At 41.1% G+C, this 26,845-nt stretch overlaps 1 protein-coding gene across 2 annotated transcripts; it reads left to right on the top strand.

Moving 5' to 3' along the window:
- On the top strand, window positions 1-26,662 carry erbb3a (erb-b2 receptor tyrosine kinase 3a). Of its 2 annotated transcripts, XM_049573829.1 has the most exons (29): window positions 1-386; window positions 9,650-9,801; window positions 10,483-10,669; window positions 10,999-11,124; window positions 12,376-12,441; window positions 12,936-13,054; window positions 13,395-13,536; window positions 13,978-14,091; window positions 14,675-14,792; window positions 14,933-15,006; window positions 15,088-15,178; window positions 15,355-15,372; window positions 17,418-17,635; window positions 17,732-17,864; window positions 18,011-18,104; window positions 20,567-20,721; window positions 20,812-20,868; window positions 20,965-21,106; window positions 21,188-21,307; window positions 21,410-21,508; window positions 21,964-22,149; window positions 22,258-22,413; window positions 22,567-22,642; window positions 22,779-22,925; window positions 23,266-23,363; window positions 24,033-24,224; window positions 24,330-24,395; window positions 25,029-25,290; window positions 25,503-26,662. In XM_049573829.1, exons 1-29 carry the CDS (start codon window positions 290-292, stop codon window positions 26,276-26,278), a joined length of 4,281 nt encoding a protein of 1,426 aa, XP_049429786.1. In that variant the 5' UTR covers window positions 1-289; the 3' UTR covers window positions 26,279-26,662. The 2 variants fall into 2 exon arrangements, with proteins under 2 accessions (XP_049429786.1, XP_049429794.1); XM_049573837.1 differs by lacking the exon at window positions 15,355-15,372.
- Window positions 26,663-26,845: the final 183 nt, after the last annotated feature.

Here is a 26,845-nt window from a genome sequence, read left to right as displayed (position 1 = left end):
AGTGATTCCTGTCACACGGGCCGGAGCGGGCGGCTTGTAAAGTTACGGCTCAGTTAAAAGTCAAACAGAGAAAACACAAACAGGTTTTCGCTACTGGGCGGATTAACTTCTTCATTTGAATATTAGAAGAAAACGAAGGAACAATCTGAATTAATCCAACTACTGTTTCTAATGGACTCTATTTTGGATTGAATCGACCGAGGACGATTTTTGATGAGAAAAGGACAAACTTCATTTTATTAATATGACGGGAATGTTTGTTTAAAACGTCACCGGCACGGGAATTACAATGAGGATGACCGCCGTCAAGAGGAAGGTGCAGCAGGTGCTGTGCGTCCTGCTGCTGCCGTGTGCTCTCCAACTGTGCAGTGCGCAGACAGAAGGAGGTGGGCTCACACACACACACACACACACACACACACACACACACACGCACGCACACGCGCACGGAATATGTCCAACAAATCCCTCTGAACACACGGATCAGAGCTGCTCACTACTCTCGTCGCTCTGATGAAAACACCTGTCCTCCCTCACAAACCGCAGACATGAGAACCTGTTCCGCACACGTAGAACTAGTTTGCTGTGAGTCACCTGCACCTCTCCCACGACTCTGGGACTCTGTGTGTGCTTTATCATGTTTGTCTCAATTGTTTCAAGGCTTTACGACAGAGGAGCCCAACCTTACAGCGCCTGTTGACTGACAGCCACAGTCCAGAAGATCTTTACCCTAAAATGGAAAATACCTAACCTCTGATATGTCTAAATCTGTGTTTACTCAGTGTGACCAGAGGTGGGAGAGGTATTCAGATGTATTAGTTCATTAAATGTAGCAATAGGCCTACCACAATGGAAAAATACTGTAATTAAAGTAAAAGTTCTGCTTTAAGTGGTAAAATTACTGGGGAGATGAAGGTAAAGGCTTCAAATTGGTGATGTTTTGTGTTTTTATAAAAGAAAAATATATTAAGCATCAAAACAGTTGCAGATTAATTTTCTCTTGAAGCTCTAGTTGCTTTCTGTGACTCCAGTAAATGTAGTGAAGTAAAAAGTACAGTACTTTTCTCTCATACCCTAACCCTAACCCTAAGTTAAAAAAAAAAAAATTAAAAATTGTCTGACCGAAGGCCTAGATTTAGTTTCAACATTTGGGGAGACACATATAAAATGAAGGGTTTGGAGTCCACCTCCAGGAAATTTTGAGCGAAAAACACTTCATTTACTGCATTCTGGTTATTTTTTATGCACCCATTTGTGTTTTTTTCTGCATAAATTTATGGTTAAAACATATTTAATTTTGTCACACTAAAAGTCCTCTGCTACCTTAATGTTTTTTAGGGGGTGACAAATACACATGTGCTAAACCCTGAGAGGGACATGTCACCTGTGACCTCACCTGAAATCTATGCCTCTGACTCTGAGTAATTGTACTCAGTTACTTCCCACCACTCGGTGACATGTCTGAGGCAGAGAGAGGTGTTGTGATTTGAATCTCAGCAAGACTCTGTGAACTTTGACCTCATGCTGTTGTTGCCGTCACCTGGCTGCAGGTGAACCAAGTGTTGATTTGAGACTTAGAAAAACAACGTGAACACAAGATCATCAATCTTTGGGCAGCTGATGCTCAGGTGACACAGCCTCTGGCACCTGAACCTAACACTGAAATTATGAAACAGTTTGATCACATGAGAAGGAACATTTGATTGTTTGGAAGAGATTCTGCAGTGTAACTAATGCTGTAAACACTTCCTTAACTCTGTAACAAAGTACAATGCAAACTAAACCATGTGGCATTCTTTATATTGAAGAGGAGCATTGATGCAGACCTTGAGAATGAAACATTTGTTCAGAGTTACTGGTCAAGTCCCTTGAAATAAACTGTAGACATCTACAAGAATTTCAAAAGTATATTTCCACGTCAAAGCAGCATTTACTCTCATCACCTGCTTTTTAAGTGAGTTGTCGAGTAGGATTTTGTTGTGCAGTAACCAGGCAATTATAAAAGAGGTTGCCATGTTGTTATGCAGATGTAGAACGGTGGACCTGTGCACCAACCTTTGCATGAACGTATCAGTCGTAATAAAAGAGCTTAACTGACCCGTAGATAATGATAACATAGTTGTGTCGTGCGATTGGGGTCATTCAGGTGTCTTTTTAACATTAAACTTAAAATCCTGTTGTCATTTTAGATTCTTGTTGCACTTTTCTGCAGGATGCATGATTAGAAAAAATGCTTATGAAGCACGAGAGGGACACATATCTCAGGTTGTGAATAAAGACAAGTATTGCCAGCTTGCAGCACTCTGATTTTTAAATACATTTGTAGTGGCAGCAGGAAGTGAATTCTTATTCCACAGAAATCCTCATGAGAAAACAGTGCATATGTCAGTGTAACGTGTGTGATGCGTCACAGGGGGCTCAGCTTGTAAGTGTGAACACCTCAGAGTGAAACATGAATTCATATCTTTTAATAAAACAACAGTAGGTGTTCCCTCTTTAAATTGCTTCTGTACTTTAACAGGTGTGACATCCACATAATCAATGCGTCAAAAAGCAAATATGCTGCCGCTCCTGTTGCCAAAGCATGATATTAGGCGACTCTAAGTTGGCCTCAGCCTGCTCACTAAAGTTCTGCATGTTGACTAACAAAGAATAGAGTTCATTTATACACAACCTCTGGCTGTGAACCTGTGAATGCACCATGAAATGAAATAGTTCATGTGATCAGGTGTCTGTCTTTGTGCTTGCGAGTATGCGCGTGTGCGTGCACTCACTTGTGAGGTATGCAGTAATCTCTGGCACATCCTGTGCCAAGTTTCTGTTTACTTCAGTCATCGTCTCAACCGCTTTATTGAGCTTGTTTATCTCCTCCTCCCTCCTTTCTTTTCTTTCTCTCTCCTTTTTGAAACCCTGGTAGCAGACGAATGGAAAAAAAAAAAAAAAAAAAAAAAAACAGCCAAACCTGATCTGTGTAATGTTTTCGTCATGTGTTAGGTTACACTTTAGTGCTGAGGACAATGAGACCGTTCTGATTTCAGTTCATTTGCTGTATATGATAGTTGGTGATGGAATAAGGGAGGCGGACATGCTGCAGTCTGTGAAGAGTGAGGAGACACACAGGGAGTAAAGTGTCAGTGCAGACAGATAGAGGCTTGGCCGCATGTCGTGATGCACTGTGACACTTGTTTTGCACTCTTTCAAATAGGCCCATTGTGTGTGTGTGTGTGTGTGTGCGTGTGTGTGTGTGTGTGTGTGTGTGTGTGTTAATGTGTGTGTGCTTTTCTCCATCATCCATCTGCCAACACTGAAAGTCCTCCTTTGACAGAATAAACCCACTCAGCTTGTTGAGATTTTTAGCATCTACAGCTGCAGCCTGTGCATTGTCTGTATGGTTGACATACCACTTTGTCACATACTGTAATGCATGTGTGCAAACCGGTTCGTCCCCCTCAAGAGTGGCCTGTGCTTGAGCTGAATGCATAATGTACATACTGTGGCGTGTGGAAAGTTCCCGAACATACGTGCGCAGATGTTCTCAAGTATTTCCCAATAGGCAATTCAAACAGTATAGAGTCAACAACAAGTCATCCACCAATAGCTTAACTAAGGTGGAGTAGATAAAGAGCGTCATCCTTGAACAGCTCATAAACTGACATCATTTCAATTCAATTGCACTTTAAGGAGCAAATGTTCCTGAAAGCAAATTAGTCACTCCATATCAATATGATAACCCTGACATGAAGCAAACTGGGAAATCTAATATATGGACCCTGCTAAATGTTAAGACATGTCATTAAGGTGGGCTCCAGAGATTTAACTTGATGGACCTGCAAGAAAAAGATGTGGTCAAACTGGATGCAGCAGAAGCCAGTGGCAGCATCATGGTTTGGGGCTGTATGAGTGCTGCCACCACTATACTTGACTGTAGACAAAGGACAGTTGTCTTGGTGCTCTTCACCAAGGTGCCACACATGCTGAAAGAGCACCAAGACAACTGTCCCTTGTCTACAGTCAAGTATAGTGGTGGCAGCATCATGGTTTGGGGCTGCATGAGTGCTGCCGGCTCTGGGGACCTCTGTTCATTTAGGGAAACATGAATTCCAAGCAGAGCGTTATCGCCCCACCTCAGAAACTGAGCCGCAATGCAGTTTTCCAACATGATAATGACCCAAAACACACCTAGAAGATGACAACTGCCTTGCTGAGGAAGATGAAGGTAAAGGTGATGGACTGGCCAAGTATGTATCCGGCCCTAAACTCACCTGTGCACCTGTGGGCCATCCTCAAGCTGAAGGTGGAGGAGCACAAGGTGTCTTCACATCCATTTGCTCCATGATGTCATCATGGAGGAGTGGGAGAGGATTCCTGAAGCAACCTGTGAGCTCTGGTGAATTCCATGCCCAAAAGGGTTAAGGCAGTGCTAGATAATAATGGTTGGCACACAAAATATTGACACTTTAGGCACAATTTGGACATGTTCACTGTGGGGTGTACTCACTTATGTTGCCAGCTGTTTAGATGTTGATGGCTATGTTTTGAGTAATTTTCAGAGGAAGGTAAATCTATACTACTATACAAGCTGTACACTGACTACTTTAAGTTATATCAAAGTGACATCTCTATAGTGTTGTCCCATGACAAGATATAATGAAATATTTGCAAAAATGGGAGAGGTGTACTCACTTATGTGAGATACTGTATCAAAGGCCTTTCACAGAGGGAAAAATGCCGCTCACAATAGTCTTGTCTTTGTCTCATCAGAAAGAAATCAGCTCATCATTTAGAGATGACTAAATTCTGATCTGCAATGTTGGCATTGTATGTTTCTGCAAACCACAGATACATTACAAATTCAATTTCATATGAAACATATCAACATTTCTACAGTGATGTATGAGCTTATTTTGTCATCAGTGGGTGGAGGAGAGGGTAGATGGTGTGACACCTGGGTGGGATGGCTGTTGGTGACCAACAAACAACAACACTGGTTGTTTTTTGCTGTTTTTCAAGCAGCTTTTTAGCCACCAAACATGAGTGTATTTTAGCAACCTGCTGCTGTGTGTCCACCTGAGACACCGCATGAAAAGCAGTTGTTTTTTACTAAGACGTTGCTGTGTTACTAGCCGGAATTGTGGCACCAAAATTGGGTAATTTAAGCCAAACATGAATTTTTCCTAACCATAAACAACTGTTTTTGTGCCTAAATGTAACCACACGCTAATCACAACATTGTTTAAAGGCAAAGAAATGTAAAGTTTCATCATGCCTGCTACATAATAACATACATTATGTAACATATCTGTGGTTTAGATACTGTTCCACCTGTTGATTCAACTAATTTGAAAGGAGCTTTACACTGTTTTTTTTATCAGGTTTCACTTGGCAACACATTACCACCACTATTTAATAAATTAAAATAACTAATTAAGAATATTATGTGGTATGAAGACGAGTAATCGGCAGCCATCTTGGAATTATGTATTAAAGCTCCCACATTGGGATAACTGGAACTTTCCCTGTTCTTTACATTCTTTTTATTTGAACACAAAATTAGACCCCGTCTGCCTGTAAAAACTCACATCTTTCTTTAAACTCCATGCCCCCAGTTTGAAACACTTTCTATTAAAGATGTAAATCTCAGTAAATCTGGATTACCCAAATGACACAGGCTGTAAAAAGTCCCCTCAAGAAAACAAACAGACATTGTCAACTGCTTTCTCAGGCTGAGCAGAACTCCCCTTGATGAGAAAACTGATGATGATTGTTAAAAAATCAGTAGGAATCCCTTTTAAAAGGTTAATTTACCCGACAAAATCACAACAAAAACATAACTTCCCCTTCCTGATAGCCACACTGACACAAAACCTGGACACATGCTCCAGTAAACTATAGTGTGAATTGTGTTTGTGTTGCTTGACAAACTGAAAACTGATATCAAAAGAAGCAAAAGCAATGTGTCTTCCCAGGAACTAATGTCCTGGTTATTGTTAATAATCCACAGACGTCACTATATGAGTAAGACGTTATTTCTGTAAAGAAAGCCTTGAGTATCATAAACAAAATTCCTTTCACCTCTGTTGTATTGAAGTGTCAGCAGGACTTTCCACACAGGATGAAACAAAAAATATCATGCAGGAGGGTGTATGTGTTTGTTTTTTATTTTATGGAACAGATCCTTTAACACAATATGATATGGTACACAGCCAGTCCTTGTTAGCCTGGTGTTCTCAGAAATACAATAAAGTGACTCTTATCAGGACTTTATGTACGTAGGACGTGCGTTCATCTCTCCTACACACACACACACACACACACACACTGAGCTTTGACTCCCCTGCTGGGCCTTGTGAGGTTAATAATCATTAGCCCTTTCATGCCCTTGTTGATCCTGTTGTTCTACTGGGCTCTATATTTTGACTCGATGTCAGTAGAAGGAATGTGTTTGTCAAGCACGCTTCATGTGTGTGAGTGTGGTTTAACAAAAACATTCCTCAGATCCTTACTGGGTACAACAAAACCAGCAACAAGCCAACGAGAGTTGACTGGTTCATGATTATGCTTGGTCTAGTCTGTGGCTTAGGCTGAGGTTAAAGGGTCAGTCCACCCAAAGGAAAGGGAAATCATTGTTGCCTCTGGTGGTGCCATGCAGATAGTTTTAGTTTCAGTAGTCTTTGAGATTTAAAAAATGTCACCACCCCAGTGAAATAAAGGTGAATGGGTTTTTGTGTGGTGCTTAAAGAATTAAAAGCACATCTAAAAGTTTCCTATTAAGTCCACTGCCTTCAAACACTCTAAGTAAGGGATAGTGTAGAGCGAGTGGGTCATCATTGTGAAATAAACCCCTGACGCAGGACACCTGGAAGGCTTTATTTCACAGTAATGACACACTCGCTGTACTTTATGCCCTTTATCACATGACTGATTATGAAAGAAATCAATAATTCGACACAAAAGATTGATTTAAGAATTATTTTTTTGATTTAAAAATGATTTTATTGCTTCCATGAGGCGTCTTTGATCAGGACTGTGTCCACAGCAAAGCTCTGTCATTTATAACAGCAATGAACAGTCAAACAACAGCCCATAAAATGCTGTAAATGACCAATCTGAATGAAGCATTCAACAAAGCTGCGTAATAAAGAAGAAATAACCCCTGAATGAAAACTGCTGACACTGTTGCTGTTGAGTTTTCTTTCCCAAATGCTGTGAGCACTACAAACAAAATTCCTTACACCTCCATGTTAGAGGCACAAAATCTTGTGCATGAGACATGAGTAATGTCTTTGTATGTGCAAATTTACAAAGTATCTGGATGTTCAAATGTTACACCTGGATGATTTATGATTGTTGAACGTTAGGGATTCATGTCCTGCTGTAAAAGCCTCTGCTTTTCTGAGAAGGCTTTCCACAAGATTATGAAGCTGGTTGCAGTGATTTGCTCTCATGCAGCCACAAGAGCATTAATGAGGTCAGAGACTAATGTTGAGCCTGCAGTCGGGTGTCTAATTCATCCCACAGGTGTTGGACGGGTGCAAGCAAGTCAAGCTCCTCCACACCAAACAGAGAAAACCTTGTGGATCTTGCTTTGTGCAGGAGGTCGTTGTCGTCTTAAAACATATCCTCCCCAATATGTCACAATTGGAAGTGCACCATTTCTTAAAATATTGTTTGCAGAAGCCATTGAAGAGACCATTGAAAACACAGAAGGCGAAAAACTATGCGGACATGTTGTCTTTGTCACAGTGTGTTCATTACACAAGTATGTTTGTATTTTTAGGCAAAGTATTGACACTGAGTTCAACAGTCTCTGTCCTCTCTGTCCCTCCATTTTCTCTCTGCTGCCTCTCTCCTCTCTGACATTTGAATAGCAAAGCAGCCCTCAAGTGACGCTGAATGGCTGAACTCCCACAGACCATAAACAAGGCCTCGTATGTTTGTCTCAAAGACGGACATACCCTGTGTACAATCATCGGCTTGTTTCCCTCTGTTACAGTACATTCATTGATATTGTGCGAGCAGAACTCGGTGGTTTGTTGTAAGTGGCATAAAACAGTCTTTATAAGAACTTACGCTCTGTCCTCATAAATGATTTAACAGAATGTGCATAGTTTTATTGTATTGTGATGCCACTGTGTGAACATCAGCTTCTTTTTGACTTTGGTGGTACTAATCCTCTTCATTACCACTGGGCAAAGATATATAAACTAGTATACTCCTGAAGACTGATGGGAAATTGTCTGTTAAAATCAATGAGTGAAATAATGTTTGTTAAAGGGCTGAGCTGTTGTTATTCTGTATTCTTCTTACAGACACCAAATCTCATGAAAAGACTAAATACAGTCCGTATCTAGACATGACGCATGTGTTCCACTTGTTCCCAGGCTGTTATAGTTTTTGTTTGTTTGCTTGTTGTTTCAACGAATGTCCTTATTTAATTTTTATTAATTCTATTCTTGTATTTATAGCTAACGCACTTGCAGATCCCATTTCTCAGCATTTTTATTTTTTATTTACACTGTAGTTGTGTATTGGGGGAAATACAAATATTTTTACATACTTATTATTTTTCCTATTTTTATATATATAATTTTTCTATGTATATATATAAAAGCAACTGTAAGATGACCCAATTTCCCTCTGGGGATCAATCACGTATTTCTGATCCTGATTTTAAAAATGGTTTTCTTACTGCTGGATCAAAACCCAGAACTCCCTTTTTCACTTCGGCTCGCTTTCATCTTCATGAAAAATGTGACATAATTTCCTTTACCTCCTGGGCACCGTAGTTTTTATCAAACATTACTAAAACATGAAGAAAACGCTGTATTTGTTGGGGACTATTTTTAGCTGTGGATTAATACACAGTTGTAGTGCCAGTGAAGCAGCAGGGCCATGTGCTTGGGAACAATTTAAAAAAAGAACAAAAAAATAAAAACAAAAAACAAAAAAAACCAAGTGGAAACCTTCAAGACTAAAAATGAAGCCAACTCTGAAGTACCAAGAACTGCAGTTCTTCTAATGGCCACTTGAGGCTGGCTCCAGAAGTGAGTCAGTCCCCACAGACCACCATGTTAAAATGCCCAACTTTATAGCAGAAATAAACATGTTTATAACCCTCTACAAAGACTGGTTTCATACTCTAAAGCTAATATTGTCCTTGCCTCCTCCTCACCGGTTTACATTTTATCAAAGCTGAAAGTCTTAAAGTTCTAATTAAGGGCGCGGCCACTTTGAGTGACAGGCTGTTTGCGTGGCATCAACACAGTCTATGAGTCAGATCCATCCCTCGCTCCTCTGCAGCTCCAGCCTCTTGCCTAAATATGATCACTTCTGGCTCCAAAAATCTAAGTTGGCGACGGCCAAAATCCCGAACTTAAAGCTTCAGAACAGGAATCTGCAAACAGATGGGTGACGTCACAGTAACTATGTCCATTATTTAAAAAAAACACTGTGCCAATATTTATGATGATGAAGGAACATGTGATCCAGTGTAACAGTGTGGCTCATGTATGTGTTCTTAATACTGTTTGGACCAAAGTGAAGGTGTAAGCAATACAAGGCTTTTGCTCCACAGACAACACTGAAGATAATCAATTCACTGTTGGTATTTTCATGAGAACTAACAAGAGCAAATTCTTGACTTTTCCAGTTTGTTCCGGCACCCAGAATGTTCTGAGCACGACGGGAAATGCAGATATCCAGTACAACCTGATGAAGGATATGTACACCGGCTGTGAGATTGTGATGGGCAACCTTGAGATTACCATGATGGACCACACCAGAGACTTCTCCTTCCTGCGGGTGAGGCTTTGAGCACACGAAGACATCGCAACATGTCTATAATGCACCTCAGGTTTTAATAGCTCTGGGAGAACTGCTTTTTTCCTACTATGCACATTGGACATGGAATAATCTGCAAAAAGATCAAAAATTAGAAACCTTAATGTCCATTGATGTGTGAAATAGTTGCTTTTACGCTGATGTGTTGATGTACTTTTACTGTATATGTTATGGTTTTGGCTGCTGCCTTAGCCAGGTCTCTCTCGTAAAAGAATTTGTTTTCTTCAGCGGGACTTCCCTGTAAAATAAAGGTGAAATAGATACATAGAGAGTAGATTACTGGTGTGACTTTCACAGTGTATGTGTCACTGAGAAAAACTGCATGGTAACCGGTCGAGACAAGGATACGGATTAACCTGATGCCAAAAACAATCCTTCATATGAGTTGTTTATCACTGTCTATAATGGATGTCTGTCTCAAAGGCAGAATGAGCTCATTTATGTCCCCTTCGCTAAATCACTCACTGTGCTACAGTCATGGTGACTAACAACACAAGCAAAACACACCTGCTGCCAGGTTGTGACTCTGATAACAGTCACTATGACTAACAAAACCAGAGGGAAGTCAGTAGTTGTTTTTTAAACACCTGTAGTTTATTTCATGTCTCTTTCTCTCTTTCTCATTATCTTTTAACCCTGCAGTCCATCAGAGAGGTAACGGGCTACATCCTGTTTGCCGTCAACGAGTTCAGCCGCATGCCTCTGGACCACCTGCGTGTCATCAGAGGCACCACACTGTATGAGGAAAAGTACGCGTTGGCTGTGATGGTCAACTACCAGAAGGGCGGGCTGCTCGGCCTGCAAGAACTGGGCCTGACACACCTCACAGGTACACAGGAAGTCGCTCGGTTAGTGTGTTAGTGTGGGAGGCTTGAGCTGATAAAGCAGACAGAGCAGATGTGACACGCGGTTACTGTTGGAGCTCTCACACCCACACAGTGCAGCCACACCTGTGGGCAGCGGTGTGTGTCGTCACATTGATGTGAAGTCCCTGGAATGTCTCAACTGCCGCTGTAACATGAGCTCCTGCACATATGCAGAGGTTGTATGAGCCGTAGTAAAAAGTGAATGGCAGAGTTCGATAGGATGAGTCATGGGCCAGTCCGGGCTTGTTTGCTAATTGTCTTTTCCATTTAAATGTTTGTGTTCCATCCACAGAGATACTGGAGGGAGGAGTCAAGATCATCCAGAATAAATACCTGAGCTACGCCCCGCAGGTGAACTGGCAGGACATAGTGAGGGATGGAGCAGCTCATATAATGATCGAGGAAAATGGGCCCAAGAGTGAGTGGACAGGATGATAATTACACAGCATCACTTACCTTTCATTTTTAAAGGAACACTTCATCCACAACATGATCGTTAATATATCAGTAACTCACCCCTTGTTATGCTGAATTCATGAGGAAAACTTTCTTTTCCCGGTATGTCTCCATGGTGAATGAAGAATCCAAAAAACTGAGAAAATTCATAGGGGTCCATGTTTAACCACAGCAACACTATATCAAAAAAGCAGCTTACAAACTCTCACACAACTCGTGCAGTATAAGCCAAGCCTCATTTGCTCAATACTTCCCAAACACATGCATTTTTGCTATAAGTATACTACTAGAACACTTCCACAGATGAGTAGCGTACCTGGGCAAGTGCATGTATTTGAACTCTGCATTCCATTGAATGTCATTCAAACACATGTGCTTGCCCAGGTACGCTTCTTGTCCATGCATGAGACTGGAAGTGCTTTAATTAAACTATGTAGGATTTTATTTAAAAAAACAAACAATGTATACACTCATACAGAAGTAATCCCTCTCAGTCATCACTTGTAGCCGACTCTTAGTGTGTGGTGGTGTATTTTTCTGCAGATACTCTGCCCTCTGCCTGTATTTTCTTATTGTCTGTGTTCTGGACGTTTACAGGTGCGTACCCCCACAGCGCTCAGGTGAGGTCAGGGCTTTATATAAAGGTAGCAACCAGATGCCAGATTGTAAGCAGCACTCATCCAAGAGATACACCGAAAAGACATTGAAAGCTTGAGAATAGGGGCTCAGACATTAATGTGATTACTAACACGTTGCCTAGATTTAAGAAGAAAAAGTGCACGTAATATACAGTACCATATATAGCCTACAAAACTCCGAAGACTAACCTAAACTAAGACTAACTAAACAGTAAGGTTTTAGCAAAAATGCATGTGTTTGGGAGTTACTGAGCATACGACTGGATAAATGAGACTTGGATTGTTCTGCACGAGTTGTGTTAGAGTTTGTGAACGGATGTTTTGTTTTCTTTTGTTAAACACAGACCCTTTTTAATCCAATTCATCAAGAATTTTCTCTGTTTTTGGATTCTTTGTTCATCGGTGGCATGCGAGAAAAACAAAGTTTTCTTCACAAAATCAACTCAACACAGGGTGAGGAGTTGATATTCAAATGGTTATTTTCAGGGCTGAAGTATTCCTTTAATGTCAGATGTTTTCTTTAGTCTGCTTTCAGATGTAAAAATGCATGTACTGATAATCACTTTATATCTTAGAGCCTTGTAACGAAGCATGTGGAGACGTTCCGTGTTGGGGTCCAGGAAATGATACGTGCCAGATCTGTGAGTGACATCAGCGTCAAATTTATTGTCCATGCATCAAGTCAGTTATGGTGGGTGTTGTGGCCTCGGGGTGCCCTAAAGATGAGCTAAGGGTGCAGCAAGATTTGTAGATCTCCATTTTCAATTGAACTTTTCCAATAATACTTCACCACATGAAAAAGTGAGGGAACATTTAAGAAGTACAGAAGACATAAGGAATAAACATTGACATCACTATATTAAAAATCCTAAAACTAATCTGTTGTCATAGTAACATACAAATCCATGCAACAACATAGCTTAGATTTCAGATTTTCTCTTAATATTAATGTTGCTTCATATATGTCACATATTGTACATCGATCTTATTTGATTTACTGGGTCATATAAAATACAGATATCCACGGTGTGATTTTTAGCATGGAGGGTAAAATCACAGGTATCTTGGTTTTAAAAAGTTTGGAATCACTGCTGCAATAGATCAACAAATAAACAAACTCTCGACTCTTTTTCAGTGACGAAGACTGTGTGCGCTCCTCAGTGTAATGGCCGATGCTTTGGTAGAAACCCGAGCGAGTGTTGTCACATTGAGTGTGCCGGAGGCTGCACTGGACCGCTGGATACAGACTGCTTTGTGAGTCTGCACCTTCAAAAGGCCCTTTAACACAGAAGATATTTTGACATGTGGAGAAACACAGGTGTAAATAATGAAATTAATGATGGCTGGATTCCATTTAGCTGCTTCAGTTTCAGCGTCCTGGCATTGTGTGTGCAGGCTCACTGTCTTACTGTCATGACATACTGGGACATCTGAATACAACAGAGCCATCATTAAAATGATTAGAAACACCTTTCCTTTTCCTGCTGTGACATGGCAAAATGTCTGCTGTGAAAAAGGACCATCATGGACATATCAGAACATATCTAAAAGCTGTGTTCCTGACTTTGCTGTGTGTGTATATGATGTTTTGCAGGCTTGTAGGAACTTCAACAACTCGGGCGCCTGTGTGCCTCTGTGTCCCCAGACCCTCATCTACAACAAGCACACATTCAAACTGGAGCCCAACCCCAACGCCAAGTACCAGTATGGCTCCATCTGTGTGGTCCAATGCCCCAGTGAGTCCCCATGCATGCTGTCGCAGTAGACCCACACACTCACACGAACTCACAGTATATATACAGTTATACTGTTCTCCCTAAAGTATCATGCCGTTGCATGTTTTTATTGGGGTGTCAAATATTTATCTATTACACAGTATGCAAAATCTGCATCACACCAGCTCCATGGGGGACACACCAAGACTGGGAAATAAATGACTAAATAAATAAATAAATAAATAAAGTGATTCTATGACATTATGGTTATCAGTTACAGGCATTAAGTCACATTTCTTGCAACCAATGCAGTGTTTATGTTTATGTCAGCTGCTACACTTGTGTAAAATACTTCTTGTATCTTCACCTTTACGTGTATATTTTTGGTTAGTGTTGTCTGAGACAGTTCAACAGCTTCATAATTTTTTACAGTTTGAGACATTTTTTGTTTCTGTTTTACAGCTAACTTTGTGGTGGATGGCAGCTCATGTGTGAGCGGCTGTCCGTCTGACAAGACGGACGTGGATAGAAACGGAGTGAAAAGATGTGAACCATGCGGAGGCCTCTGTCCCAAAAGTATTAAATACAATTCAGCAACTCCTCAGCAATTCAGTGAAGACAGTTTGTTTTATGTAACTGAGAGATGAGCTCAGCTTTAAGTGTCCCACTGTGGTCAGCAAAGGTTTAAGAAGTATCGTTTACAATGTTAGAATAGTTCATATAATGAGTAGTTCTCACATAAGTTCATGTTTTATTTAAATCTTATTTTATTTTTATTCTAATTTAATTTAACTTAATTTTATTTTATTTTATTTCATTTCATTTTGTTAGCTGGTTGAGATTTTTACTATCTGGATCATCAAATTTACAAAAAGTGTCAGATTTTGTTTGTTGATCACATATTTTTGGTGTAAAATCTTAATCTTTAAAGGGACTATAACTGTCAAATAAATGTACTCAAGTAAAAAGTCTAACATTTCCCCATAAAATGTGGAACAATTGTAGAATGAAGTAGCATAAAATCACATTTATCAAATATCTCAAAATTGAAACTACTTAAGTAAACGTACTCAGACACTTTCCAGCACTGCTGGTTGATTCTAACTGACTTCATATGTGTTAAAACCTGTATTTCTCCTCTTCTTCATCTTCCTCCCAGCTTGCTACGGCACAGGAGGTCCAACCAGACAAACTGTCGACGCTCTGAACATCGACAGTTTCATAAACTGCACTAAGATCCAGGGCAGTCTGCACTTCCTGGTGACCGGGATCAAAGGGTAAACTTACACTAGTTATCATTGGTTTTGAAACAGCAGAGTTTAACTGTATTCACTTAAAGCTTAATATATCAATCTGTGCTTTGTGGATGCTTTTTGCAACGAATGCTTATTTATTATTTATTTTTCTCTGTTCAAAGTGATGAATACAACGGCGTACCAGCCCTCGATCCAGAGAAACTGAAAATCTTCAACACTGTGAGGGAGATTACAGGTGAGTGTACTTTTGTTTTTATTATAACGTCAGTGTTTGCAGACTGGTTAAGGCTTCTGAACACAATGTCCTTATTTTCAGACATCCTCAGTATCCAGTCGTGGCCTGAAAACATGTCCAACCTGTCAGTCTTCTCCAACCTCCAAACAATTCAGGGCAGAACACTTTACAAGTGAGCGATCATTGCTTTTCTCTCTCTTTGTTCTAACGTTGTTTTTGTTTTTCCAGTTCGCTGAGGTTACGTTGTTGTGTCTTTAACTGCACTGCAGACTAAATCTTCAGTGGCATTAATCTGATTGTCTCATATCTTTTTGTTCCCTTGTTATATCTCATTTTTACGCCATGTAGAGGAGTGAGCTCTAAAAGGTACAGTAAATGTTTCACATGCCCACCTGTATCCGCCTTGGTGTAAAATCATCTTTCTTGGTTTAGATGTTATTATTATTATTATTACAGGTCATAGTCAGTGTTGGGATTGTGTGATTGAGGTGGTGGTGGGCACAAGTCTTAAATAGGTTCACATGGTTTTCCTGCATGCTCTCTCTGATGAAAATTGAAGGTATTTTGCTGCAAAATTTTAGAATCTGAGGCCGGTTTTATTTAATGGAAGCAAAGAAATGCCTCAAGAACTCTGGCCAACTAAATGCCTGCAAAATTCAATCTCTTCTTACTATTTGCGCAATGCTGAAATTTAAATACCACAGAGTTTATATTGCAGACTTGAAATATTTTACCCTGACAAACATTTACATGAATTTATGTGGTTTGGATTCCTCTTTGACATTTTCAGCAGGTAGTTGTGAACTTACCTCTGATATCAGAGGTATTGTGTTTTTTTTTTATGGTTCACAAATTCAGATGTGTCCACTGAATTCAAGTCAAGTCAAAAAATCAGCTTTCTCAAATTAGATTGCATTACGTCCTCATTATAGACGTAGGCGTTGGCAAGGTAATGTTAGATACACGGAAGAGGAGAGCGAGTGTAATGTTACAACAAAGACAGTCAAACGCAACCCCGGTGTTTTAAAACTCAACCGGAGTCAGTGATGACTGATGAGTTTTAGAATAAGGTTACAGTGCTAACGTTAGATAGTAGCGTTAACGTTACTAGTGAGTGGAAAAGCACAAGGAAGATAATGTTTATGTTTCAGAGGCTACGCTACAGTAGGCTAACGTTAGCCATTAGCAACTGGATGCTGTGTTGTCATAATGTTATGAACTGAACTGAACCAGCACAAAAACGAAATGACATTTTGCATACCCCAAGCAAACAGAAACAAAACATATTTGTGCAACATATAAGAAAGAACATATAGTACAATAGTAAGATGAAAAGGGTTGACATTTCACAGTCAAAAACTCCACATCCTGATAGCACAACTGGGAGCTCCTCTTCACATCACAGCACCATGAATTGTTTGTGTATACACCACGGAGCTTACCAGATGATGCTGCCGTCCTGTCTGCTCTGTGTAGTGTTAGCCCCGTTAGCTCAACCCCGGAGTCTGATATGTTACCATTCATCCATGTCTCAGTGAACACAAGGATGCAGCAGTCCCTCACTCCTTGGTGAGTGGATCTCCATAGTCGGATGTAATCCATTTTCGTGTCCAGTGAGCGGTCATCTCAGGGCTAGCTCGATGTAGCAGGCCAAGCTTGCTACACATCCTGAGCTCTCTTGGTTGTAGCGTTAGATCTCTGCAGCAGTTTCTAATGTCTGTTAGAAACTCGCGACTGTATTGCACTGATGAATTTACTTCTTGTTGCATCGTTTCTTTCTTTTGCCAACTGATTTCCCTGTTGGAGCAGCTGGAGGTGGAAGCGGTGGTCCGCATTTGTTACGGAGAAAAGTAACATTCGGTCTGAATGCAATGATTGGTCGGAGTTTTCTTAGAACCATATGAGAATGGTATAATGATGAGTTTTCATCTCTGGTGGAATTCACTTACATTTTAGTGTGCCATCAGCGTATAAATAGCATTTTAACCTAAACAAAGAAAAGTGTAAAATTTCCAGAAAGGTAAGGGTTGCTTTAAGGAGGTTTTTACTGAGAGCTAAGTTAGCTTCAGAGGTCTGCTTCTCTCTAAAACATACAAACCTGGTGATTTAATGTAGATATAAACAGCTCTTAACCACAAAACAGCAACCCAAAAAAAACCTATTTACAATAATAATAATAAAAAAACATACTTATTATATTCCATTTCTGCCAGTATATCCTTCTAAGTTCTACACACTGGACCTTTAAACTACCCTCTGAGGAATTCAAACCTCACAAATTCTCACAAATACTCAGTTGCCCATAAAATTTAACTTATAATGCACCTTCTTTGCTTCCATTGCATTTTAATCACAGTTATTTTCTTTTATTATTTTCTTACACAAAATTTCTTCACTGTCTATTGTTTCAGGGGCTACTCTCTTCTGGTGATGAAGATCCGCTCTCTGACCTCCCTGGGGTTACGCTCGCTGCGAAACATAAACGACGGCGGCGTCTACATCACAGGAAACAAGAAGCTCTGCTACCATGACACCGTCAACTGGACGCGAATCTTGACCAGCGGCTCTCGCCCGCAGCGACGCCAGAAGCACATTGATGTCAGGGAGAACAGGCCAAGAAATCAGTGTGGTGAGTGGGGGTGGATCATTTGTGGATCAGCAGCTCCCCTGACAATGTTTGTGATGATGATACAGTTTGGGGTTTTTTATTCTGTTGTGTTTGCAGTTAATGACGGCCATGTGTGCGACCCCCTGTGCTCCTCTGACGGCTGCTGGGGGCCAGGGCCAAACCAGTGTGTGTCCTGTAAGAAATACAGCAGGGGAGGAACGTGCGTGCCAGACTGCATGTTCCTAACTGGGTGAGTCTCTACAGAAAATCTAATAATAATATTCACAATGTTTGTCTTCATGTGAGTAATGTTTGCTGTAGCTATCCCAAGTGTTTCAATCTTATCTGCAGTCTGCTGAAAGATAGAGAGTGATTGACTTTTTGCTGTGAACGCAGGGAGAGGCGGGAGTTTGCTACTCGATCAGGGGAGTGTATGCCATGCCACCCTGAGTGTAAGGTCCAGGAGGGGAAGCAGACGTGCACAGGCCCGGTATGTGACTAACCGATGTTGAACAACAGGCTGAAAAGCTTCACAGCAATACTCGCAGAACAAGTTCTCAAGACTCAAGAATGTGTGTTGCTGCCCCCTAGTGACCTCCATACTATATGTCACCACTGACTTTAAACCACTTCTGTCTGCTTTGATTTCACCAGCCTACTAATCTGTCCCTCCATCTGTTTTGTGTTCAAATATTCATTGTGTTTTTAGTCACAAAGTGTAATGAAAATCACAGTGACAAAACAAGCAAAAACAATAGTGGTGGCAGCTGAGGTTAAAGTGTTTGAGTCTACTATTGATTATAAAGGGAAGCTTAGTCTCACTAGATCAGGGTGACCTCTAGCTCACCAGGTAGAGTGTGTGCCCCATATCGGCTGAGGCCTTTACAGTAGCTTGGTTTCACCTACAATCCGTGGCCCTTTGCTGTGTGTCTTTCCCACATTTCCTGCCTATCTTAAGCTGTACTATTATTATTTTTTTTTTTAAAAAAAAAAGGAAGAAATATTCCTAAAAAAAAGAAGGTCAATTGGGTTTTTTTTATTGGGAGGGGGTCACTTTGTGGTCACTTTGCATCTATTTGGGGTCATTCTGTGTCTCCTTTGGTCATTTTGTGTCTCATTTGTGGTCATTTTGTGTCTCTTTGGGGTCACTTTGAGTCTCTTTGGGGTCACTTTGTATCTCCTTTGTGGTCATTTTGTGTCTCTGAGGTAATTTTGCATCTCTTTGGGGTCATTTTGCGTTTTGCTGTGATCATTTTGCGTCTTGTTGTGGTCATTTTGCATTTCTTTGGAGGCATTTTGCGTCTTGTTGTGGTCATTTTGCATCTCTTTGGCGTCATTTTGTACCTCTTTGGGGTCATTTTGCATCTCTTTGGGGTCATTTTGCGTCTTGTTGTGGTCATTTTGCGTCTCTTTGGCGTCATTTTGTACCTCTTAGGGGTCATTTTGTGTCTCATTGTGGTCATCTTGACAGACGTGAACACATCACACCTGTGCTGTCGTCACTCCACTGGCTTCCAGTTTGTTTTAGGATAGATTTTAAATGTCTGTTGTTTGTTTTTAATGCAATTTACGGCCTGGCTCCTCTCTACTTGTCAGAGATTTTTACTATCTGCGAAAGTGGCAGGGCCCTGCATTCATCTGGTCAGCTTCTGTTAGAAGTCCCAAGGTCGAGAAACAAACAATAGGGTGACCGTTCTTTCGGTGTTGCTACTCCAAGATTGTGGAACAAGCTCCCCCCGACATTCGCACCACTAGCTGATCTCGGCCTTTTTAAATCTAAGCTGAAGACCTACCATTCCTCATCTGCTGCTCTGCTTTCTACACCTCCATTCACACTCGGTTCAATGGGTGCTCAGGCTTTTAGCTGCTCAGCACCTAGACTCTGGAACTCATTCCCACTACGTGTCCGCATTCTGGACTCTATTGACACCTTCAAGTCCCACCTCAAAATACACCTTTTTAAAATTTCCTACTCCCTATAACACTCTGTCCCCACCTGTCTTATCCTCCTTATCTATTCATTTAGTCACATTGTATTCTCTTTGTATTTTTATATGTATCTCTTGTGCTATTGTATTTTATGTCTATTTTTGCTATTGATTTTATCTGTAAGGTGAACAACAAATAAAATTTCTTCTTCTTATCATTATTATTATTATTCCTTTCATTGTTATTTGACACTGTTGTTAAGCACTTTGGGTGCCTTTGGGTTTTGTAAAGGGCTATGGAAATAAATGTTGATTGATTGATTTTGTGTCTCTTTGTGGTCATTCATGGACATTTTGTGTACCTCTGTGGTCATTTTGCGCCTCGTTGTGGTCATTTTGTGTCTCTTTCTGTTCATTTGTGGTCATTTTGTTTCTCTCAGTGGTCCTTTTGTATCTCTTTGGGGTCATTTTGTGTCTCCTTTGGACATTTTGTATCTCTTTGTGGTCATTTTGCATCTCGTGGTCATTTTGTGTCTCTGTTTTCATTCGTGGTCATTTTGTGTCTCTTTGTGTTCATTCATTGTCATTTTGGGTCTTGTTGTGGTCATTTTGTCTCTTTTTCTGTTCATTCATGATCATTTTGTGTCCCTCTGTGGTCATTTTGGGCCTCGTTGTGGTTATTTTGTGTCTCTTTGGGGTCATTTTGGGTCTCTTCCTGGTCAGCATGTGTTAAATTAAGTGACATTTTACAGGTGAAGGTTAGGGGGGTCCTGACATTTTGGGCCCCTGGCCCTATTGCCCAGTAGGCATGTTCAGTAATCAATCCATGCTTATCCCCACAGTCTACATCCTGTGAATCAGGCTAAGGGCAGCTGTGATATCTATCCATGCCCTTATTGTCTTAGGACACACTCTGTTCATTTTAGCTGTTTCATATATTTCCAGATTTCCTTTTTATAAAATGAACAGACTCAGAGTGCACCACATTTACTAAAATTCTCTCTTTTGCCCTTTGTCTTTGAAGGGAGCAGATCAGTGTGTAGCATGTGCCAGCCTGCGGGACGGTCCACACTGTGTCTCCTCATGTCCCGAGGGCTTGATGGGAGGGGAGGAAGTCATCTTTAAATACCCCAACAAACAAGGCCGCTGTGAACCGTGCCACATCAACTGCACCCAAGGGTTAGTGATGAGTAAAGCTCTTTCTCTCTGTGTATTTAAATGTATGTTTGTGTTTATTTCAAATTAACTTCCTGACTGTTTTGTGTTTAGGTGCTACGGCCCAGGCATTAGAGACTGTGTGGGATCAACCCAGTTCGCCATCTCTGGGTAAGTTGCTCCTCTCAATCTGACACATTTTAAATAGTTGAGACATTTTGATTTATCATCAAATAATCTCTTTTTCCTTCCTTCATCTGTCATCAGACAAGCGACCACAGCCATTGTACTGGGAGTGATTGCCCTTCTCTTCCTTTCATTCTCTGTGTTCGTGTTGACTGTTCTGTACCGCCGAGGACTCGCAATTCGTCGCAAGCGGGCCATGAGGAGATACATGGAGAGCGGAGGGGTCAGTCAGAGCCTTAAGTCTTCTCAATGCTGTTGTGCTTCAGTTAAAGTTGGTTTTAACACATGATCTCTGTGTCTATAGAGTTTTGAGCCCCTGGAACCTGGAGAGAAGGGATCTAAAGTCCATGCTCGGATCCTGAAGCCCTCAGAGCTGCGTAAGATCAAGCTGCTGGGTAACGGAGTGTTTGGATCAGTCCATAAGGTAATGGTGATTCTAGCCATTGTTTCTGCAATCCTCTTCTGGCACATTTGATATTAAGTTATGAAGTTATTAATTTATTAATCTGTATTTCTTGCCTCTCAGGGCATTTGGATCCCTGAGGGCGATACAGTGAAGCTTCCTGTGGCCATAAAGACGATTCATGATCGCACCGGCAGGCAGACCTTCTATGAGCCGACTGATGTAAGAAAACGTGAAGATCTTTTGTGTGTCAAATACTCACTGATGCTAGGCTTGAAAGGCCTAAGATTTATGGCTTGCTCTTTTGTGGAGTCACCTTGGACTCATAGTAGTGCCCAGAGTCATGCAAAAACTTAACTGACGAAACTTCTCAAATCAATCCTGCAGCATTTCTCTGCTGCTAACCTAAATGCAAAGTATGTTTCAAGTACTCATTTCACAACGTTGCTAATTTATTGGCAATATTGGGATTAGTCATTTGCAATATAGCGAACTCAAGATAGGGTCATTTGTATTGACAAGTCGGCCACATGGCACACATGATAAGTTTCAGTTGGCTGCAATCTGCAACCTCACCACTAGATGCCACTAAATCACACTACACCTTTAAAACCCAAATTAAATGTTGACATTTATTTTACAAATCCATAATGATTTACTGTAATTGTTCACTGCAGCACATGATGCTGATAGGAAGCCTGGACCACATTAACGTCGTCAGGACCCTAGGTATCTGTCCTGGTGCCAACCTGCAGATCGTCACCCAGCTCATTAGCCAGGGCTCCCTGCTGGAGCACGTCAGGAACTGCAAGAACAAACTCAGCCCACAGAGGCTGCTCAACTGGTGTGTTCAGATCGCAAAGGTAAAGGACCAACATTTGAGTGTGTGTTGGCTATTTTTTTTTAGCACTGTTTAGTCTATTACAGTGATATCACAGGCACTTAAAGGCATTGTTGTCCTTTCTCATCAGGGTATGTATTACCTGGAGGAGAACAGGTTGGTCCACAGAAACCTGGCTGCCAGAAATGTGCTCCTGAAGAATAATTACACCGCCCAGATCTCAGACTACGGCATTGCAGACCTACTTTACCCTGATGACAAGAAGTATTTTCACAATGAGGTCAAGGTCTGTAGCACTGCAGAAAAGATACGATACTCAGTTAATGTGATCAAAGTTCATTGAGAAGGCCTTTGACCTGAAGTTGTTTTGCTCACTGCTGCTGTTTGCTGACATTTCACTTAAGTAATTAATAGAGACATTCTCTGTTTATGTCTTTAGACACCAGTCAAATGGATGGCCTTAGAGAGCATCTTGTTTCGCAGATACACACATCAGAGTGATGTCTGGAGTTACGGTAAGTTTTAAACCAGCTTACAAGTCCCAGTTTGGGTAACAGTGAGTGTTTATGAAAACAGTAGTGGAGATGTGGATGTTTCATCTGCACCAGTCGTGCTGTTTCATGCCACACTAAATCTGTCACCCTCATTCAGGTGTGACAGTATGGGAGATGATGTCCTATGGGGCAGAGCCATATACTACAATGCGCCCACAGGACGTTCCTGATCTGCTGGAAAAGGGAGAGCGTCTGTCCCAGCCTCAAATTTGCACCATCGATGTCTACATGGTGATGGTCAAGTGTGAGTGCCTGTCTTCTATCCTTCTTTTACATCTGGTCTGCACTACAACATAACAGCAGGAATGCTAACACATGTTTCGTAGTCTCGTAGCCATGCTAGCAGCAGACTCTATGGGTGGTCTGTCGGTAGATCCACTACTTTGATTCGGACTGAAATTAACAACTATTGGATGGAATTCTTGCCATGAAATTTTGTAGAGGCATTCATGCCCCTCAGAGATGTGCAGACTCTATGTTTTGTTTGTATTTAACTACAGTTTAATCGATTTTAGATGCTCGCTATTTTGCAATAGTTCCATAGAGATTGCTGTGAAACTATGGCTCTTATTTTTTATTTCCAGGCTGGATGATTGATGAGAATGTCCGTCCAACTTTCAAAGAGCTGGCGAATGAATTTACCAGAATGGCCAGAGACCCACCTCGCTATCTTGTCATCAAAGTAAGAAAGGCTGTGTTTATCTGTAGCCACCCAGTTTTTGTACACTGCAAAAACTCAAAATCTTACCAAGAATATTTGTCTTATTTCTAGTCAAAATGTCTCATTTCTAGTCAAAAAAAATCTTATTACACTTAAAATGAGACTCATCACCTAAAAAGTTACTTGTTTTTAGGCAATTTTCACTTGTTTCAAGTAAATTTTCACTTGAAATAAGTAGAAAAATCTGTCAGTGGACCAAGTTTTTTTTGCTTGTAATAAGAAAAAAAACCTTGCTCCACTGACAGATTTTTCTACTTATTTCAAGTGAAAATCTGTCAGTGGACCAAGTCAGTGGACCAAGTTTTTTTTGCTTGTAATAAGAAAAAAAACCTTGCTCCACTGACAGATTTTTCTACTTATTTCAAGTGAAAATTTACTTGAAACAAGTCAAAATTGCCTAAAAACAAGTAACTTTTTAGGTGATGAGTCTTATTTTAAGTGTAATGAGTTTTTGTTGACTAGAAATGAGACATTTTGACTAGAAATAAGACAAATATTCTTGGTAAGATTTTGAGTTTTTGCAGTGTAGCACTTTTTTAAAACTGTGGCCAGAACATTTCTGAACATTGTGTCACTTCAGTAAAAGCATACATGCAATATGCTAATTTATGTCTCACCTCTGTCCACCAGGAGGAATGCACACAACCTGACTCAGCCCCAGATGAACTCGTCCAGCGGAGTGCAGACTTGGACGACCTGGATGACCTAGACATTGAGCTGGAGGACCAGGGGGAGGATGTGATGGATGGCATGACCCCAGGCCCCAACTACCTGTCTCAGTCCAAGAGCCTCACTCGCCTCTCCAGATTGGACACTCCCAGAGTAAGAGACACCTCTTCCTATCAATGTTATGGCCAGTTTATATCTTGAAGTGTCTTTTCTGTCACCTCCTGGATCTAAATCTCACCCCTGTCTTTTCTTGTAAAGGTGATTGTTACTCCAAATGTGGCTGGATACCTGCCCATGACCCCAGGTTTTGACAACCCAGCACAGGTAGCTAAAACAGGCTTTGGTGTAAGCCGCTTTGTATATAAACTATTTTGTGTTTTTATGTGTACATTTAGTGTCTATAACTGAGCATAATGAAGTCAAACTATTTAAAGGTCCCATATTATGCTCATTTTCTAGGTCCATGCTTGTATTTTGGGTTTCTACCAGAACATATTTACATGATTTAATCTTCAAAAACCACATTATTTTTTCACAAGCCCCGTTTCCATCGAGCAGTATGGTACAGTACAGTTAAGTTCGGTAAAAATTGTGAATGGCACCAATGGAACAGATCTGGTACGAGTTATGGCTTGTTTTGAAGCTCATGTAACCACTGTTCATACCATGGAGAGTTTTATTAGTAGACTGTATCTATAAAATGGAATTATGTTTTGCTGCCTCTCACAGCAGCTGTAGTCTGAGAATAATAATTCACTGGACCGACTGCCGACTTTAAGGTAGACTGTTAAGCTGTACAAGTTGACAACGTGAATCCATCAGCACACCTTACATTTCACCGCGACATCTAACTTCTTACAACATGGGACCTTTAAAGATATCATCAACATTGTCCTACTGCACATTCCTCCTCTTGCCATTTTACTAATGCAGGTCTGTTTGTGTTGTCTTGTGCAGGCCGTGTGGCAGTCGCGCTCTCGACTGAACTCAGCCCGCACTGTGTCTGAGAGCTCAGAGGGCTGCGGCACGGCAGTGGAGCTGGAGATGAGCGAGGACTTTTCTCTGGCAGGGAGTCTGAAGAGACGACGTCAACGTGAGGACAGCGCTTACATGTCGCAGAGGGACAGCTTGTCCGGCGGGCCAACAGAGACTCCATCACCAGAGATGGAGGAAGAGGACCAGAATGGATACGTGCTTCCTGGAGACAGCCCAGAGAGAGGTGAGAGCATCATGCATAATTTTAGCCTATTGAAATGATAACGTCAAGATGTTTCCTGGAAAATAGGTCTAGGTGTCTGGGTTAATGTTGTTGTGTCATAACCACCATTTTTAATACAAAGCTGCCAGGTTAATACTATTTTCTTTACTTTCTCCTACATAACGAATTATTCTAATGTAAACCTCACTTAATCTGTTTTTCTTTTTCTTCAGATACCCTCCTTTCCTCATCTCGAGCCACTCCTGGCAGGATCAACAAGTCTCATTCATCGGGCCTCCTTGACAACCCAGATGAAGAAGAATACGAGTATATGAACCGGCAGTTGTGTGTAACACCTGTCTCACCAAGACACAGCAGCCACTGGCTAAAGCCCAACAAGACGCGCACCGCCTCTGTATCATCTCAAGCCACGGCATGCTCAGTTGACACCATCCCATCTGTGGAGGTCAGGAGGAGCAATTACAACTCCGATTCAGAGCAGCAGGGGTCTAATGAAGTTCAGTATGAATACATGGACATCAGGGGTAGCGACAGAGATGACAGCCCTCCAGTGCCTGACCCTCCTCCTCCTCCAACACCAGCAAGGATGGGCAGAGAGGTGGAGGATGACGATGAGGAAGAGGAGGATGAATATGTGGAGGACAGTAACTATCATTACACAAACAGACAGCCAAAGCTGCGTCAAGCTCTTCGAGACAAGAAGGAGCTGAAGATAGAGGGAAGGGATGAGGGTGAGGCATATGAGTATGAGGACATGGACTCCTTTGCTGCCCAGCAGCCAAGAGATGCTGTGGTGTACCAGAACTTGAAGAGGGAGGGGGAGGGAGCGGTCGGGGCCACAGATGCACATCGATCTGGGTTTGAGCCCTATGTAAAAGTACGAGCGGGAGTCGGCGTCGGGGAGCCTCCAGCTGGCGACAGATCTTTTGACAATCCAGACTACTGGCACAGCAGGATGTTCCTGAAGCCCAAAGCAGTGCCCACATGAAGAACATTTTAAACCTCTGAGACGTATTCATGAAGGACCCAAAGCAGGAAATGCAATCAAAAGCCATGTTTATAATGTAGCCAATGACACAGTTTCAAAAAACCCAACATGTGACTTTTACAGCTTTGTCGTCTGTTACAGGCGCTTGTTATGTCTTATGCAGGCCTATGATTTTGGGCATTTCCAGAAATAATAGCACTGAGAACACTAACAAAAACGATCAGATTACAAGATATATTTTTCTGTTTACATTTTGAAATGAACAAAGCTTTCTTTAAGAACAAATGTGTTTGTTTGGAGTTTAGACTATTATGTTCTGAGACCTCTTTTTATTGATGATATATGAAACAAATTTTCTACTCAATAAAATATTTTGAATAGCTATTGTGAGACACCAACTTTTTATTTGAACTCACTTATCAAGTTGCAATGTATAAATTGTAAAGGCAATAAATATATTGTGAATTAGTGGTGAACATTCCTAAACAAATTCTGTAAATTCACCTTCTGACACACAGTGAACCAGGGTTTTTTTGGGCATGTCAAGCTTAATGGTTCCCAGGGAGT

This window comes from Epinephelus fuscoguttatus, linkage group LG1, assembly GCF_011397635.1.
Source record: "Epinephelus fuscoguttatus linkage group LG1, E.fuscoguttatus.final_Chr_v1".
In the NCBI taxonomy this organism is placed as follows: domain Eukaryota; kingdom Metazoa; phylum Chordata; class Actinopteri; order Perciformes; family Serranidae; genus Epinephelus; species Epinephelus fuscoguttatus.
This window is presented reverse-complemented; position numbering and strand designations above follow the sequence as displayed.

Bases quoted from the DNA above. Each gene is read 5' to 3' on its own strand.
- erbb3a (XM_049573829.1), top strand. From the start codon at position 290: ATGAGGATGACCGCCGTCAAGAGGAAGGTGCAGCAGGTGCTGTGCGTC. The intron at 10,670-10,998 runs GTACACAGGAAG...TTCCATCCACAG, and splicing joins GGGCCTGACACACCTCACAG to AGATACTGGAGGGAGGAGTC. The intron at 18,105-20,566 runs GTATGTGACTAA...TTGTCTTTGAAG, and splicing joins AGCAGACGTGCACAGGCCCG to GGAGCAGATCAGTGTGTAGC.